The sequence below is a fragment of the Triticum urartu genome, chromosome 1A (genome assembly GCF_056163025.1).
Source record: "Triticum urartu cultivar PI428250 chromosome 1A, HENAU_Tu73, whole genome shotgun sequence".
Taxonomy (NCBI): Eukaryota; Viridiplantae; Streptophyta; class Magnoliopsida; order Poales; family Poaceae; genus Triticum; species Triticum urartu.
This window is the reverse complement of record NC_141873.1, coordinates 63255480-63274630: the sequence shown is the minus strand read 5'-3', so window position 1 is coordinate 63274630 and position 19151 is coordinate 63255480. Positions and strand designations below refer to the sequence as shown.

The 19151-nt window shown below is 47.1% G+C and overlaps 1 protein-coding gene across 1 annotated transcript; it reads left to right on the top strand.

The window, feature by feature from the left end:
• The first annotated feature begins 10580 nt into the window (after window positions 1-10580).
• On the top strand, window positions 10581-13680 carry CCR3 (CRINKLY4 related 3). The gene has a single exon (XM_048710808.2). It carries the CDS (start codon window positions 10861-10863, stop codon window positions 13411-13413), a length of 2553 nt encoding a protein of 850 aa, XP_048566765.1. The 5' UTR covers window positions 10581-10860; the 3' UTR covers window positions 13414-13680.
• Window positions 13681-19151: the final 5471 nt, after the last annotated feature.

Genomic DNA, 19151 nt, shown 5'->3' with positions numbered 1-19151 from the left:
GGTTGGGTTTTCCTTTCTTTCTTTTTTTTGGTGAAACAACTTTCGATTTATTCATCTTTAATCATGATATTACAGCGAACACTTTAAATAATAAAAATTACATTCATATTCGCAGACTACTTAACGATGACACTAAAGGGAACCAAATGCATGCCGCTATGATCGCCCCTCCCTTGGCGGAGGGGTGCAAAACTTATTGAAGTAGCACTGCATTGCGTTTTCGACAGAGCGAGGAAGACGATTAAATTAGGTGGTTTATAGGACGTCATATGTACTACTACTTACCTGGACGAGGACGCCAGATGGGTGGTCACTGGTCAAGGCAATATGCATGTTCCTAGATTAGAATCATCAGAATTGACCAAACATACGGAAGCCTCGGAAAGTCGGGATCGGGCAGTAAATATTCAAAGTGTTTTCTCCGTATGCAAAGTAGACGATGCCGCAAGACTTCCAAGTCAAATTCCCAGCCTGACGTTGACCCGGTATTTTGGTCAGATATGGCATGCTGGCCGATTAGTCAAATAGGGAAAATTAAATTAATGGTCAGACATCGCCCGCAGCCATGTGTATCTATATAAACACGTACACGTGCTGGATCATTCACGGCGATAGATGGTTCCAGTTCTTCGCCGCTGATGATGGCTTTGCTGCTCCCCCTTGAAATTTCAGTCCCCACGTTGGGACTAGTATAATGTTTTCCTTTGTGGTAATATATAAACAGCGTGCTTAACTAACTAGCCATGTGGAACCGGAATTGAACGAGCGCATCTGCTTCACGTGTAGAATTGGGGGCTCCGCATTTATTTAATTTTTCAAACCAAGAACCATAGAACAATCATTCTACCGTAAATTATATTAAAATATATACAAAGTACAAGTTACAAGTTGCACCCAGTGAAAGTTTATCCTATGCCAGCTCTAGGAAACATCGTGTGAGTCATGATAATCAAGTTAAATAATCTTCAACCCAGCTATAAAGTGTATCCTTGAATTTATCCTTTATTGTGTGAGTGATCAACAGAAGATCCATCTTGAGGAGGCGTCTCCAGACTCCAGAGGTAACAGAAGCATTTTGGACCTTGAAGAGTTTGGCATCTCTCTGCATCCAGATGCGCCAACAACTCATAATGACAATTTTGGTAGGGAGCGCTTTGGCGAGAAACGAGATTTCATCTAGTGCTGAGATACCTCTGTTGTTACTGGCAGTAATCGAGTCCCAACAAGCTAGGGCAAAGTGACAATCCGGCATTCTTTACTCTCAAAAAAAAATTCAGTCTTACAGTCTTCTGCGTGATCAATGAAACATATATACTACTACCATTCAGAGCCGTTCTTTGTAAAGCTCTCAAACTGCGAAGAATAGTTATAGTTGAACGATAAACTAACCACTACTACTAGTCCTAGGTTAACGTCGTCCAGAAAGAAGGAAAAAACTATGTTAATTATGAGCATCAACTGAGGCAGTATCCCTGAATATACCATCAGTTGCTTAGGCTGACTTGTTAACTCTGACTAATCTGCGCATGTTCCCACCAGAGATGTTACAGTCCGTTCTGCCTTTACAGCTGCGCGATCGATATGAGCGTGAAGAACGAGTGTGGCACAATAGTGATAGTGTGGTGTGAAGTGAACACTGGGAAACTGTGGGAGCAAAGGAAAGCAACGTCTATTTCCCTTGTCTGATCATCTGAACGAACAACCAACAAATTCCCACCAACTAAAAGAGAACGTCCATTATTATTATTTTTGTTGCCATGCTATTCAGTTCAATCAATAGTTGTCATATACACGCGCATTTCATCGGTGCATTCATGAATATGCAGGTCTAGCATGCTGCATGCATGGTCGATTCTTTCCAGCTTCAATCACGATTCACACCCATCAATCCATGTCGATCCTTGGGTATATTGCCATCATCCTATCTAATCCTGGTTGGTTGCCAACACTCTTATCTTGCACCAAAGAGCAGTGGTTGGACTCTGAACGAGTCCGGTCTTTGTCAGCCGTGACCGCCGACCCAGCCAGAGAAGGCTACTGTTCTCCGACAGAGGCTTACAGAGAAGAACACAAGGTCCCTTGGCTGTGCACGCAGCACTGTCACTGCCGTCTGAAACTTTTCTGCACGGCAACAAACTGGAAACGGACACAGAGATCTTTCAGACTTAATAGCGCGTGAAGAACTTGAGAAAAATGGAGCTTCTAGTCCGACACACACAGACACAAAAAACTAGACTGATAATAATCTTACTATACCAGCAATTGAATTGGAGTTTAGGATGTCTTAGTTTGTTTAACAGCAGCCGCGGCAACATGCAGATTTCTGGGCTCTGTCTGATCATACCGTTTCTATGACTCTATAAGGTCATTTAAAAGTATGTATGAAGAGTCTGACATTTCGGGTTTGACTATCGATGATATATCCGTTTCAAATAATTAAACAAACTATCGATGATATAGAGAAACATACTCGGTGTAATGATCTTTATACCAAAGCATGCCATTGTAGACCGCGCCCATGTTCTAAAGGACTTTTCTTTTAGAGACTGGAGCATTTAGCTGGGAATACACAGAATGAGCAGAATTAAGCATTTGGCCTGAATGAACCTATATGAAACGTGAAAACATTCATAAGAACTCGACTCGATGAATTTATATTTGAAACTTAGAAAGAAAAGCATTATTTCAGGTATTATTTTTTCTCATCAAAGATGTAATCTATTTTAGCTGTGTAAAAATAAATTTCAGGTAACTAATAAAATGCTACAGTACAATTCATGTAATTGTTGTGCAGAAATTATTTTTTACGAAATTTGTAAAATCATAGTTGATCATATTTTTCTACACAAAATATAAGCATTTTTTATGAATCACAATGCATCCCCATTGGAATATACTATTGCTCAAAGGTGTTGCAAGACCCTGGTCCTCAGGGCATCTACGCTGACCCACAAATTTGCTCCAACATCTGTCTGCGGGCACAGATGCGGGAGCCTGCCATCCATCACTACATGCATACATTTTAACGACTGTTTGAACTAACCGAAAGAAATTCGTGCAAACACGGCGGATTTCATATAAACCAAACAAAAATTCATTACATTTTGGATATTTTTTAACTAAAAACTATGTCGCGCTAAGGTAAAAGTAGTCAACGGCCGGCGTCGGCGGATATCCATTCCCACGACAAAGATACCCTTGACTAATCTACGGCTAACCGTCGCGGATCTTCACTGGCTTCCCCATGTCCGGTAGCCCGCTCGTCGGACTCCCATGAGCCCCGGAGGTATATGCTTTAGTGCAAAGGGCGGATCACTTCCCCATGTTCGACAGCGCCGCTCATCGTAGTGAGCACCGCCAGGATGTGCTTTAGCCGGAGGGGAAGGGGACGACGACGGCCTGCGACCGGGCAAGACACAGGATGTGTGTTGGAAAATTAGGCAAGCCAATCATTTGTTTCAGTAAATAATTCATGACTAGCACAGAAACCAGCATGCAACAATCTAGCAAACTATATGAACAACATTGATACATCTCCAATGTATATATCCTGTTTTGATCTCTACCAATTTTCAGAGGAACAAACTCCCTATCAGCCAAAAGTGCCTTAATCTCGGCATATAAATGATCATAGACCGACCTAGGTAAAGTGTCACCCAAAAAAGTGGCTAAAAATTCGATTGGACAATCGCTGGTTTATCCAAGTGCTGAATGGCGAGTGCCATTCCTTGCATCAGGGCGATTGATGGTCCCCTGCGTTTGGAGCAGTAGATGGTTCCAATTATTCACAGTTGGTGATGGCTTTGCTGCTCCCCCTGTTGAAATTTTAGTCCCCACGTTGGGACTAGTATAATGTTTTCCTTTTTGGTAATACATAAACAGCGTGCTTAACTAACTAGCCATCTGGAGCAGGAGTTGAACGAGCGCATCTGCTTCACGTGTAGAATGGGGGCTCGGCGGAGTATCATTCAGAGTTGTTCTTTGTAAAGCTCTCAAACCATCGAGAATATTTCTTTTAAACACAATACAGATGCAAGTGCTCGTATGTACACGCATACACTTATTCCTATAAAAGCACACACGTACACCATATCCTTATGAGCACCTCCGAGAGACTGAGTAGGCATATCATTTTAAGATTTTACAAAGTCACTGTAGACGCCTCGTAGTCGACGTAAGCGTCTCCTTCCACTGAATACGCATCGCCAAAAATTCTGAAATAAATCCAGAATAAAGCAAGCATCAGGATTAAACCCTAATGGGCTGGAGATACCACGGTCCTCCTAACCATCCGACTACATGTTTGTTTGCAACTGCCAAGAATAGTTGAACGATAACCTAATCAGTACTTCAAGTACTAGGTTAACGTCGTTCAGAAAGATGGAAAAAACTATGTTAATTATGAGTATCAACTTAGGCAGTATCCCTAAATATACTATTAGTTGCTTAGGCTGACTTGTTAACTCTGACTAATTTGCTTTCCGCAAAAAAACAATTAACTAATTTGCGCATGTTCCCACCAGAGATTGCTACAGTCCGTTCTGCCTTTACAGCTACGCGATCGATATGAGCGTGAAGAACAAGTGTGGCACAATACTGGTAGTGTGGTGTGAAGTGAACAGTGAGAAACTGTGGGAGCAAAGGAAAGCAACGTCTATTCCCTTGTCCGATCATCAGAACGAACAACCGGCAAAGTACCACCAACTATTAAAACAGAACGTCCGTTGTTTTTTTGTTGCCGTGCTATTCAATTCAAGCAACCATTCATATACGTATACGTATACTTTCTCAACATGGTATACTCATCATATATACGCACATTTCATCTGTGCATGCATGAATATACATGGTCGATCCCGCAAAAAAAAAGGAATATACATGGTCGACTCAATCACGATTTACAGCCATCAATCCTTGGGTATATTGCCATCATTCAATTTAATCATTGTTACCAAAGAGCAGTGGTTGGACTCTGAACGAGTCCGGTCTTTGTCAGCCTTGACGTCGACCTTATCCATAGAAGCCTATACTGTTCTCTGACAGAGGCTTAGAGCAACTTCAATGGGACGATTCATTTTGTTTGTTTGGGTTATCCAGACATAAAAGCTGGTCTAACGGGGCGACCCAAACGAACATAGCGTCCGCCCGCTGTTCGTTTTGTGTCCACGCGGATCCATTTTCGTCTTAAATTTGAAAAAGTTTAGATCAAAAGCGGGTACAAAGCGGACACTCTCTGTGCCCTCCTCGTCCGCCTCTGGCCGGCTGCATGTGCTGCCTGCCCCACTTACCATTCACACATCCGTCCCATTCTATCTCTTTCCTCCTTTTTCTTCTCCCAGCCATCCAGCCACCCACCTCGCTCGTCCTACTCCGGCGCCGGTGCTCCGCCGTGGTGGGCTCGTGCTCCTCCGGCGCCTGTGCCTGACTGCGCCCGGCCGCGCCCGTCGACTTGCCTCGCCCGGCCTCGCCACGGCTAGTTGTATGTAGGATCGGGACATGGAGCAAATGAAACAGGCGGTGAGCGTGAACCCAGCGCGACCGCTTACCGCAGCCGGCGAGCAGCACGGCGAAGGATCCCTCGTCGCGCTCGAACGAAGAGCCGGCGGAGCATTGTAGCTCACGCGCTCGGCCGCCTCGCCGCTCGCGCGTTTGGTGCGGCGGAGCTCGTGCGCCCTGCCTGCCGTCACCGCCTTGGAGCTCGCCGTGCCGCCCCTGCCATGCTTGTCGTGCTCGCCGTGCCGCCCCTACCATGTCGCGTGGAGCTCGCCGTGCATCGTGTCGCGCCCCCGCCGTGTCGTCTCTGCTCACCCGTTGGAGCTCGCCATGCCCAGGCGTGCCCCGCCGCCATGCTTGTCGCGCCAGCTGTGCCGTGCCGAGCCGCGCTCGCCCTGCCTCGTCTCGCGCCCCGCCCATGCCATGCTGTGTCGAGCCGCGCTCGGCCTGCCTCATCTCCGCCCCTGCTGTGCCGCCCCGCTCGCGGGCTCCGCGTTGGAGCTGGCGCGCCCGGCGGCCTCCACGTTGTGGCCGGCGGTGCTGCTGGCGCAGGTGGTCGTGGCCGCCAGGCGCCCCTCGTACGCGCTTGTGTGGTGCGGCTCGTCCCGGCCATGGTCAACTGCACCTGTGTCTTTGCCTGCTGCGTGTTTGAGGAAATGCCGGGGCGAACATGTACAAAAATGTGTCCGCCTGCCGTTGGGCGCATCGATTGACCCAAATGAAAAAACGGACACAGACGCGCGGACGGGCGACCCAAACGGACAAAAAACGGATAAAATCAATGTCCGTTTGAGTCACCCCGTTGAAGTTGCTCTTACAGAGGAGAACACAACGTCCCATAGCTGTGCACGTAGCAACTGCCCTCTGGAACTTTTCTGCACGGCAACAAACTGGAAACAAACACAGATATCTTTCAGACTTAATAGCGCGTGAAGAACTTGAGAAAAATGGAGCTTCTAGTCCCACACAGAAAAATACTAAACTAACAGTAATAATATTACCACAACCTGCAACAGTTCGTTGGAGCGTACACATCAATCAATTTTAAGAAGATATGGTCTGCCAAAGTGGAGCCTAAGGCCCCATTCGGCGTCGCTCCGCTCCACGGCTCCGCTCCAAAAGCGGATGGAGCTGTAGTGCAAAATCTGGAGCCAGCAAACAGCCGCTCCGTAGATCCTAAGAGCGGTGGACTCCCGAACGAGGCCTAAATGCAGATTCTTTATGTGGTTATGGCTGAACGAGAAGATCCTGACAAACGACAACCTGCAGAAGTGCAGACTGCCAAACATGGCGCCTGCAACCTTTGCGACCAGGCGATTGAGTCACCCGCCCACCTCCTTCTGCACTACACCTTTGCGCGAGAGGTTTGGTTCCTAATCGCAGATTGGCTTGCCTAGCCAACGCTCATATTGCCTGTAGACTACAGTGCCTCTCTATCGACATGGTGGCAAGGCACGGCATGCGGCCTGCCTCCTCACCATCTTGCTGTGGCAATCTACGGTTGCTGGAACATACGGAAGGAGCGAAACCAAAGGGTCTTCGACAACTCAATCTGTAATGTAGACCAAGTGTTCTGCTTTCTCAAGCAGAAAAGTGGCTATTGCCAACGCTCGCATCACCTGGAGCGTCTTTGGCGAAAACCAACCGGAACCCGAGCCGGATTAGGACTTTTACTTTATGATGAATTATGTGGCCTGAGGAAGCCCCGATCCCTAACTCTGTAACTGAACCTTATTTGCTCCTCTCCTGAAATGCAATGGCAGTACACCAGCAACTGAATTGGAAACTAGGATGCCAGCCGCGGCAACATGGAGTCAATTGATCATGCGGACCGGTGACTGGTCAACAATCCAGGCGTTTTCTGGGCTCTGTCTGATCATACTGTTCACATATGATGGAGTTTATGTACTTTTTTTTTCTTGTTTCCTACATATGATGGTCATTTTAAAGTATATAATGTCAAACATTTCGGGTTTGACTATCGATGATAAAGAGAAGCATACTTTTATAATGTATAATGATCTTTATAACAAAGCATGACATTGTAGACCGCGCCCATGTTCTAAAGGACTTTTCTTTTGGAGACTGAAGCATTTAGCTGAGAATACATAGAATGAGCAAGATTAAAGCATTTGGCCTGCATGAACCTATATGAAACGCGAAGACATTTATAAGAACTGGACTCAACGAATTTATATTGAAACTTAGAAAGAAAGGCACGATTTCAAGTACTATTTTTCTCATAAAAGACGTAATCTATTTTAGCTGTGTATAAATAAAAGTTCAGGCAACAAAAAAAATATAAGCATTTTTTATGTATCAAATTGTCATTTAGGTACAATATGATTCTTGTAGTTCTCGTGCACAAATTAATTTTTTATGAACTTTGTAAAATCATAGTGGGTCATATTCTTGTACACAAATTATATTATGTATCCCCATTGGAATATATTGCTCAAAGGTGTTGCAAGACCCTGGTCCCTACCTCCCATGCCAAAGATGGCGAATGAAGTGATTTGAACATCATAAAATTACAATAAAAATGAAAAGGACAAACTGAAAAAGATAAAAGAAAATAACTTGTGCACTGGATGAAACTATATAGGGCCAGAGTAGTACAAGTAGATGTTGCCGAAAGGCATCACAAACCGAGACCTTACAAATTGCAACGTCACCTGCCTGCTTATCGATGATCCATTAGCAGGTTATCGTAATCCTATGCAAGTTAACGATTGTCGTTAGCATTGTCGGAAAAACTTACTGAAGCGAGACAACATTGTACACACATCTCTCACGAGCGAATCTCGTTTCATCAATTCCATGTGTTTTGCCAATATTCAGGAGGACTTTAGCGGGAAACTGTTAGGAAGCATGGCTCTATCTTGTGAGAAGATTGATGGATGTTCACCTATCTCAACAGCCCGATCAGTTGCGCCGGAAACTAACTAAGAATGAAGAGTTTTCGGTTAAATCCATGTATTTGAATATTATCAACACAAGCTCTATACCTTGATCGAAACATGTTTGGAAAGTCAAAGTGTCTTTAAAAATCAAAGTGTTTATGTAGTTTGTCCATAAACAAGTCATTCTAACTAAGAACAATTTGGCAAAGCGTGATTGGACAGGATCTACAAGATGTAACTTCTATGATCATGATGAATCCATCAAACACCTCTTTCTTGACTGCCCATTGGCCAAAAAATTGTGACGGTCTGTCCACATAGCATTTAATATTACTCCTCTGAATACTATCAACACGTTCTTTGGGACGTGGTTAGATGAGATAGATTCAGAAACGGCGAGATATATCCGTGTAGGAGTATGTGCTTTATTATGGGCAGTTTGGAACTGCAGGAACGATTTATAATTTTTAACAGAAAAACAAAATATTCATTTCTTGCAGGTTATTTTCCGGGCCACTTCACTGACCCGTATGTGGTTGCTACTCACTCCGACGGATGCCAGAGAGCATTTGGTTACTGGGTCTATCCGGTGGGAGACGGTAGCATGGGCTATTTTCAACCGGTTTGGATGATGGTCATGTAATAGGATAGGTGTTTAGTTTCCTATTTTCTTTTTTGGCTGCCGGTTGTGGCTATCATGTTCCTTTATGTTTTTACTCTATGTGAGCTTTTTTTCCTTTTGAGACCTGAAGACTTTGTTGAACCTTTTGCTTATTAATAATATGGTTGTATGCATTGTTCTGATGCAAAGGCCGGGGATAACCTCCTTTTTGAAAAAAAAATGTTTTGCCAATACCATGAAAGGGTTTTGCAAAACCATTATCCCACCAAATAGCACAACCCTTGATCAAGAGCTCCGTCATAGGATCAACCAGAGTCACTTTGTGAAGTGGGCTTAGCCATGCATATGCATCATCGAAGGCTGCAATTAACCCAGTCTATACCAAGAGCATGATAGTCACCACATCACCATTGTCCGTCACCAAATATCATAGAATTGGGCTGAGCTTTGGGGGAAAAGCGAAGAGCCAACGCCAGAGACCACACGATAAACATGAGGGTACCAATTGCGGTGTCGCCCATTGCCGCTGGCGACCCCTCTCCCCAACCCCCCTATCAATACCGTCGCCGAGGAGCGAGGATCACATCAGGACAGGAAATGACGTTCCTATGCGACACCTGCAAGAAAGAAATGGCGTCGTTGCTGACCCTGCCACCAAAACCACACCATCGCCGAGAGGCAGAGCCAGGCGACGGAGGACACTTGTGGGTTTATTCGTGATTTTTGTTTGAACTTCCAAACGAATAGGTACCATATTTGTACGGGCTTCTATAAAGAGTATCGGTGTAACATTATTCCGTCCGTTCATAATTGTAGTGCACGTTTGTGTGTGCTAAATAGAGGATCCATACAGGGTGCTGCAGTACTGGTAGTACGTAGTAGAGTACATGTTTGTTCCATGTATATGTACCGTGTCCTACGTGTCCGGCCGGAAAACACGCTTTCACTTTTTTCACCCGGACGCTGTACAGTCCCTACAACACGCCATTAAAGTCGACCGTTCGCTCTCGAGTTTTGAATCATCAACGGGGTACGAGGAAGTGAGGTTTGCCGAAAGAAAGAAAGAACTTTGAGCAAGTCAGGACCGGTGAAACCGTCTCGGTGCCGTCAAAAGCTCGGCGGCAGCGCCAGCCCTCAACTTTGTGGCCACCTCACTGCTGAACATCGGTAGAGATGCCGTGTTGATTTACTACATACAACCATTGTTGTATTAACATTTTGCCTAATAGTATGGTTAATAATATAGTCAACTGCTGGTCTTGCCAAGTCATCTATAGTTAAATTTATAGTCGACAAGTATAATAGTTGCATGTAAATGTGCACTACTTTTTTTGATATAGCCAAATCTATAGCCAAATCATCGGGGTAGTATTCTCGCAAGAAAAAAAAAACTTCACGGGTTAGTCCAGGCACCAGCAGCCAGCCGCAGAGGCGCGTGCTCCGGCTGTCCGCCACGCCCGGTCGACCGCGGTCGCAGAGCCAGACCGCGCCGCGTCCCCCGCCTCCCGTCCAAAACCACGTGTACGCCGGGCCACCAGGAAGCCGCCGCCGCCGCCGCGAGCCACCATCGCAGCAGTGGAAACGCGAGGAGAAAGAAGAAGAAAGAAAGACATCCAGACGGAACGGAAACCCCGACGCGGTCGCCCCGTCCATTCGTCCCGCCCGCCCATTTACCTTTTCCACGGGCGCTAATTTAATCCGTCCGTCCGCGCCCCCCCGTCCCGTCCTCCGCTCCCGTGTCGCTCCCCGCCACCGTCACCGCCACCGCCTCCGCAGCCCCTCGTGCGCGCCGCCGCCCAGCGCCTCGCAGATGACGGCCGCCGCCGTCACGCTCTCCCACCAATGACCCGCGCGCAGCCCGCACCCCAGCTCGCCGCGGCGCTCCTCCTCCCCTTCCTGCTGCTGCTGCTGCTCGCGCCCGCGGAGGTCGCGGCCTCCACGCTCGCCGTCGCGGGGGGCTCCGCCGTCTGCGGCGTCGCCGCCGACAACGGCACCGTCTACTGCGTCGCGCCCGGCGCCGGCTCGTCGGCCTACAACGCCTCCGCCTCGCCCGTCGCGCCGTGGCTCGTCTTCTCGCAGGTCTCGGGCGGCGCGGGCTTCCTCTGCGGCGTTGGCGCGGCCGCGGGTGGTGGCGTCCCCGCGCTCTTCTGCTGGCCGCCGGCGGTCCCGGGGCAGCTCAGGCGGGTGTACAGGGGCCCTGCGCCCCTCTCGGACCTCGCCGTCGGGGCCGAGCACGTCGCCGCGTACGACGGGCAGGCGCGCGGGATCCGATGGTGGAGGAGGGAGTCCGGCCAGTTCCCGGAGCTGGCCCTCGGCAAGTTCGGCTCCCTCGTCTCCGGCGACGGCTTCACCTGCGCGCTCGACACGGGCTCCTCCTCCTCCGCGGTCCGCTGCTGGGGGGCTAGAGGTAGCGCCGTGCAGGCGGCCTTCGCCAACGTCTCTGTGTCGTCCCTCGCCGCGGGGGGCTCCCGCGCGTGCGGCGTCGTGTCGGCCACCGGCGCCGTGCTCTGCTCTGGCTTTGTGGACAAGCTCCCGCAGAACGACCTCTACCCGCACGGGCTCGCCGTCGGCGACTCCCACGCCTGCGGTCTCCGGCGGCCTAACCACACCGCCGTGTGCTGGAACCTCGCGGGGCCGACCCCCACCGTCTACTTCCCGGCCTTCGGGACGGCGTTCGAGTTCCTCGTCGCCGGCGGCAACCTCACGTGCGGCCTCGTCACCGCAAACTTCACCGTGCAGTGCTGGTCGTCGACCTCGCCGGCGGCGGACAACGCCGCGGTGATGGTGCCGTTGCCCGCGATTCTCCCCGGCTCCTGCGTCCTCAACGAGTCCTCGTGCGAATGCGGCGTTTACCCTCGGTCCGGAGAGCTCTGCGCGAGCGCGCGCGCGGGCGGCGGCGTTATCTGCAATAGGCTGTGCGACACCTCGACGCCGCCGCCGGCACCGGCGTCGCCTCCTCAGTCACCAACGACGGCTACAAAGCCATTGTCCAAAGTCTGGATCGCCTTCGCCGTCGTAGGCGCGGTCGGTGTCTTCGCTGGCATCTGCTCCATCATCTACTGCTTCGTCTTCGGCTTCTGCAGCCACAAGAGGATCCATAACTCCGTCCAGCCCAATCTCGCCACCAACGCCCCTGCCGCGGCGGCGGATAACGTCGGTGGCGTCGGCGTTGGAGTCGGCGCCGGGGCCGTGGCGAGCCCCTACGGCTCGCCGAACGGGTCACGGGCGCGTGGCCTCTTCCGGCGGCAGCTCTCCCGCGCCATGACGCGGCAGCGCAGCGGGCCGTCGTCCTTCAACTTCAAGGAGCACACCGAGGAGTACACGTTCGCGCAGCTGGCGACGGCGACGAACGGCTTCGAGCCGGAGGCCAAGATCGGCGCGGGGAGCTTCGGCACGGTGTACCGCGGCAAGCTCCCCGACGGCCGCGAGGTCGCCATCAAGCGCGGCGAGGCGTCGGGGCCAATGGCGCGCAAGTTCCAGGAGAAGGAGAGCGCGTTCCGGTCGGAGCTGGCCTTCCTCTCCCGGCTCCACCACAAGCACCTCGTCGGCCTCGTCGGCTACTGCGAGGAGAACGACGAGCGGCTGCTGGTGTACGAGTACATGAAGAACGGCGCGCTCTACGACCACCTCCACCCCAAGGGCGGCGGCGCGGACGCCGACGCGGCGTCGCCGGTGGTGTCGTCGTGGAAGCTGCGCATCAAGATCCTGCTGGACGCGTCGCGGGGCATCGAGTACCTGCACTCGTACGCCGTGCCGCCCATCATCCACCGCGACATCAAGTCGTCCAACATCCTGCTGGACGGCGGGTGGGTGGCGCGCGTGTCGGACTTCGGGCTGTCGCTGATGGGGCCGCCGGAGACGGAGGAGGCGGGCGGCGCGCAGGCGCAACCGCAGCACCTGTCCATGAAGGCCGCCGGCACGGTGGGGTACATGGACCCGGAGTACTACGGCCTGCACCACCTCACCGTGAAGAGCGACGTGTACGGCTTCGGCGTGGTGATGCTGGAGACGCTGACGGGGAAGCGCGCCATCTTCAAGGAGGCCGAGGGCGGGAGCCCGGTGAGCGTGGTGGACTACGCGCAGCCGAGCATCGTGGCCGGGGAGCTCGGCAAGGTGCTGGACGGGCGCGCGCCGGAGCCGTCGCCGCACGAGGCCGAGGCCGTGGAGCTGGTGGCGTACACGGCCGTGCACTGCGTGCGGCTCGAGGGCAAGGACCGGCCGGCGATGGCCGACATCGTGGCCAACCTGGAGACGGCGTTCGCGCTCTGCGAGGGCAGCGCGGGCGGCAGCCGCGGCGCCGGCGGCACCACCACGGGCGGCGGCTTCGGCAACAGCTCGTCCAGCGCCAGCCTCTCCATGACGTCCATGGAGCTGTCCGGAAGGCTCGCGGAGTAGCCACATTCGTTCCAGGAGTTTCAAATTGTGATTAGCCCGGGAAGGAAGGAGGCGAGGTCCTTGGATCGTGATCCGTTTGTTAGTTCATTGATTTTTGATTTGAGGCTAGATTTTGGAACCGGAGAGGTCTCTCTCTGTGCGTGTGATCTGTGATGTGATTATCTCACTCGTCTCACGCATTTTGTTCTTGGTGGATGTACATGATCGTATTGAACTGGTCTCTTCTGTCTCAACAATGCTCTCTGCGTTCGAGCCTTTGCGGCATCATTCCCAGCATGATAATTTCTCCCGATTACCCTACGAATCATTGCGTTCCAAGCCACTTTTGTGGGATCCCAGCAGAATCATTGCGTTCCAAGCAGTTTTTTCGGCCATTCAGGAGGGAAGAATCAATCTCGATCATCATCGTCGAGCATCTTTGGAGTTTGAACAGATCAAAGCGCTACCATCTCCCGCGCCGTTCTCTCTTCTTCGCTTCCGGTCTCCGGTCTACTAAAGCGTGGAGCGGTCAAATTTCTTTATTCCAAGTTCCAACCCAAACGCAGACGCAGACGCATCGCTGGGCGGTCAATCGGGGGTTCGCTCGCTGTCGCTGGGAAGTGGTTCCGGGCTGCTTCCTGCCGGCGAGCAATCGCTCGGTGTGATTTTGGGTCTGCCGTGACGAGCACGTACGGCGCGGTCGTTTTCTCCGGGCACTCCGCGTCATCTTTGGCCGCCGGTAGTCTCGTGGTGTGCAGTTTCGGCAACCACGATGACAAAAGGATTGGTCAGGACGAAGCGGACGCCGGTGTCAATTTCAACGCCGATCTCTACACAAACTACTACTGTAGTAGGTCTTTATTAGCCCCTCACCATCGCAAAAATGACAGGTTTTTAGTTCCCACCCGAAGGGGGTTGATTTATGACGTGGCTGCGGTTTTAATGGCGGTCCGGCGAACTCAAAAAGTACAATGCTCAAAACGAATCAACGAAAAAGATGATGAAATGGAAAAAAAACTGAAATTTTATGAAATCATGACTTTTGAAAACAAACAATATGAAGGTAGATCAATAAAAGTCCTATAGTATTAGTTTTTGAAATTGAATAATCTAGGAAAATGAAAATGAATTTTTGAAATGCTGTTCAACAATTTTAGTTATTCTTTGGAATTCTATACTTTTGTCAAAACTTATTTTTTTATGTTCTCTTTTTTCGTTTTATGAAGTAAAGAATTTTATTTATTACTGTATATGTACTACTCCCTCCGTTCCTAAATATTTGCCTTTTTAGAGATTTCAAATGGACTACCACATACAGATGTATATAGACATATTTTAGAGTGTAGATTCACTCATTTTGCTCCGCATGTAGTCACTTATTTGAATATCTAGAAAGACAAATATTTAGGAACGGAGGGAGTACAATTTTTAGGTTCTTCAAAATCATTTTATTCCTGCATTTTCTTCTTTTGATGATCCGGTTGTTCTTTTTTGTCATGATTGGGTTGCCATACCTTCAAAACCACCACCACATCCTCAGGCAAAATGTTTTGAGTAGTGTGAGGGACCAAGTCCACTTGCTATTTAAAGTTAATGGTAAAAATTAAAATTGGCAATTACTTGAGAGACCAAATAAAAGTATGATACAAGAAATAGAATTGGTAAATTGTTGACAGACCAAATAAAACTGATCACACGTATTGCTTTTTTCTTCTATTGACAACACACACGATATTTCCCTACCAAAGAAACCATCACACGTATATCATTTCTGTGAGACAACCTATCCCTCACAAGCTAGCCTAAAAAAATCCATGTCTTGTCTATGGCGACAAATGCGGTAAAGATTTTGGATAGGTGTGGAAGGCCATACGAGGTCTCGGATATGGCTCTTATTTTAACGGCAGTCCAGCGAACTAAAAAATGGAATTGCATAAAATGTTCAAAATGAAGTAGCAAAGAACTCAATAAAACAAAAAAAACTGAAATGTTATTTGAAAATCATGGACTTTTGATAAGAAATAACATGAAGGTGCACCAATGGAAAATACTACAATTGTTTGAAATTGAAGAATTTAGGAAAATGGGAAATAAACGTTTCGAATGCCTTTGAAAAAAATTAGTTACTTTTCATAATTCTCCTTTTGGTTAGAATAATTTTTTAATCTTCTATGTTTTCATGTCATAAAGTAAACAACTATATTTAATATCATATTATACTTTTTGGCCATCTAGGTTCTTCAAAACTGTTTTATTCCTCCATTTTCTTACTTCGATGATTTGATTGTTCTTTTTGTCTATGGGGACAAAATCTATCTGCTATTGAAAGTTAATTTTAAAAATTAAAATTGGCATATGAAAACAATTTAGAGTCCGAAATAAACTTTATCACACATATACCCTTTTCTTCTATTGACAACACACTTTTTTCCTTACCAACAAAACCATTGCAAATATATCATGTTATTCCTTTTTAAATAGTCTATCTCTCACCGGCTTAAAAAAACTCATGTCTTGTCTATGTCGACAAATGCAGTATGGGTTTGGGATAGATGTGGATGGGCAGATGAGGTATTGGACATGGCTACCATTTTTATGCAGTCCAGTGAACCAAAAAAATGAAATTTTATAAAATGTTCAAAATGATGTAGCGAAATGTTATTTGAAAGTCAGGGACTTCTGAAAAAATTAACATGAAGGTGCATTACTGGAAAATCCTATAATTAATTGAAATTGAAGAATTTAGGAAAATGGAAAAGAAACTTTTGATGGCTAGAATACTCTACTTTTTATCATTTATTCATCCACTTTGTAATTAAACAATTCTAGTTAATACCGTATTATACCTTTTAGCCTTCTAGGTTCTTCAAAATTATTTTATTCATGCATTTCTTCTATTGATGATTTGGTTGTTCTTTTTTGTCTTGACTGGGTTGCCATACCTGCAAAACCACCATCATCAGGCAAAATGTTTCGAGTAGTGTGAGGGACCAAATCCACATGCTATTAAAATTTAATGGTCAAAATTTAAATTGGCAAATAGTTGAGAGACAAAGATAAACTTATGACACATATGACTTCTTTCTTGTATTGATAACACACACGCTTTTTTCCTACCAACGAAACCATTGCACATATGTCGTTTTATTTGTTTATTTAAAACAACCTATGTCTCACTGGTCAAAACTCGTGTCTTGTCTATGGCGAAAAAAAATGCGATACGGGTTCTGGATAGACACGGAAGGCCAGATGAGGATTTGCAGCTCTAGGGATAATCCGATCCCTTTTTCTAGCAAATTCATATTTTGAGTTTAAAATGTTGAGGACATCCAGAAGGAAAAAAAACAACTGGTGTATAGAAAGTAGAGTGAGTCTTGTATCATCATGTTGTTGTGAACTTTTTTTGTTGTTTTGTATTCCAGGAACATTTTTTTAGAAGCCGTAATAGCATATTTAGGTTGTGGAAAATGTCTCTGTTTTTTTACACCGCAAATCGGATGAAATTTTGTTAGGTAAGTACTCCCTCTACTTACAAATATAACATGTTCTAACTTTTTTTGAATAGGATGTATAATATTCAAATCATCTTACCTCCTAATTATTTTTTGGGAAAGAGATGTGACCTCGGGACTCATTATTTGTTTTCGGTGGGGTACCCCCAACTTCAGCTGATGATAGAACAGGTGCATGGTAGGCCTTTTCACGACACGGTGGCTCAGTCACGAGAGCCTACACACTGACACATCGAATTCCCATACGCATTATTGTGCCCTTTCGAAGTGGCCTATTGAACAGTGTCACACAAGTTGATTGACCTAGCTAGGCTCGATGCCAGCAACATGGCTTGAGACGTCTCAACAATACATTTTGTCTATATAGGGAAAATGGAGATGGGCGTTCGGGTAGTTGGTGAAACGAATCCCTCGCCGTGTCGCGCTCCCAAGGGCAGCTTCCCCTTCTCCAGTCGTGCCATGCTCCCCATGCTTAACGATCCGGCCATGGAGATGGAGACCGTTCATGCATGTGAAGTGTTGGACAAATACTACCTATCTTTGTCAATGGAGCAAGTAGGAAAACTATAGAAGATTGTGCCAACTGATTTTTCAGTCCCTCCGTAGTGCTTTCGTATTTGGAGTCACGGAAAACTTAACATAGACAATGAGCTACTGTCACTAAAGAAAAGAGCAGACAAAGTCAATGATGGACTTGATTAATCTAGGATTTTTGCTACTCTTGGAATGTAGTTCTTCTAAAGTAGTCACTTCTGTTCACTCTCCTCTCCTCCTCTTTGTTCTCCTTTCAGTTATTCTACACGGTGAGACGAGTTAGTGATGTCACTCACATCGCTGTGGATGCACCTCAAGACATAGATTTAAGTTTGATTTTTTTATGCATGCATTTGGGGTTTGAACGTTGAAGTATAATGTCCAGCCTTCTCCTACAGTTTGGACTTTTGGATGAATTGGATAGAGCAGTGGTGGAGCCAGGCTTACCGGTATGAGTGTACATAGTTCAAGATTTTACTATTTCATAGCTATTATATATATATATATATATATATATATATATATATATGCATATTTTATCTACCTAATTTATGCTTCTTTATCGGAATTAACGGGTGTACATATGTACACCCATTTCCCCTTGTGGCCCCATCGATGAGCCGGAGCACGAATTCAATACAATATCATCGTCAAGAAGTCTCAAGTTCAAAAACCTACCGAAGTAGTATTAAAAAAAATATTGTGACCTATATCGTCGCCACGCCTAAGGACTAAGAAAACCTAGACATGAAGGGGAGTGTTGAAATATAATGTTCAACCCTCTGGAAACTCGTGTTGGCACGCACCTGCCCAGGCGTGTTGGTCGCCCGATGGCCTCATGATCCGTCAAGTCATTGGATTCTACACGAGAGCACAACAAGTTTTAAAACTTAGTTGCTGAAACTTGCGTTTTTGTCGGTCTTTGTCAGTCGTAGGTTCTGAAACCTACGATTTTGTTGGTTGTTCGTACCAAGTTGCAGAAGTTGAAACTGAATGAAGTTCAAAAAACTTGTCAAAACATACTGAAAATGAATCTCATTTCAAAGCCCACATCGATCACTAGAAACCCACATATGCAAACGAAACTTAATTTAGACTTTTAGTTCAAAACATAGGAAAGATTGAAAATCAAAAGCCAAAAGAAAAGAAGGGTTGCGTGGCACCGCACCTGCGTGCTACAAATCCTCTCCCTTCAACCTCCTCTCACAGTTCGAACTTTCGGATGAATTGGGCTGGATGGATCAATATGGTATCGAAGTCAGGATATCATAAGTTCAAGACCCGGTCAACGCAATATTATTTCTTTCTGCGGCCTACATCAATCACGTGTCTTTCTCCATTGGTTCAAATTGCTAGGTGAACCAGTTAGGTGCATACAACTTATAACTAAAAGGTTTCAGGGTTCAAAAACGTAGTAAATGCAATAAATAACTACAGTCTGCCCCCACTTCCGCTGACCATGTCATAACTCCAAAGGAACATAGACGGGAGGGGAAGTGTTGGAGTATAATATTTTGCCTCTCCCATAGTTTGTACTTTTGGATGAATTGGCTAGAGCAGGAATTCAATACTCACCATGGAGAAACTTCTTCCACCGTGGGAATATAAGTGGGACACGGATTTTTAGGTCTTTGATTTGATTGCTGAAAATTTTGTCATATGTTATAAAAAATTATGTTCGTCGTCTCGAATTTAGTTTTTGAACATATATTT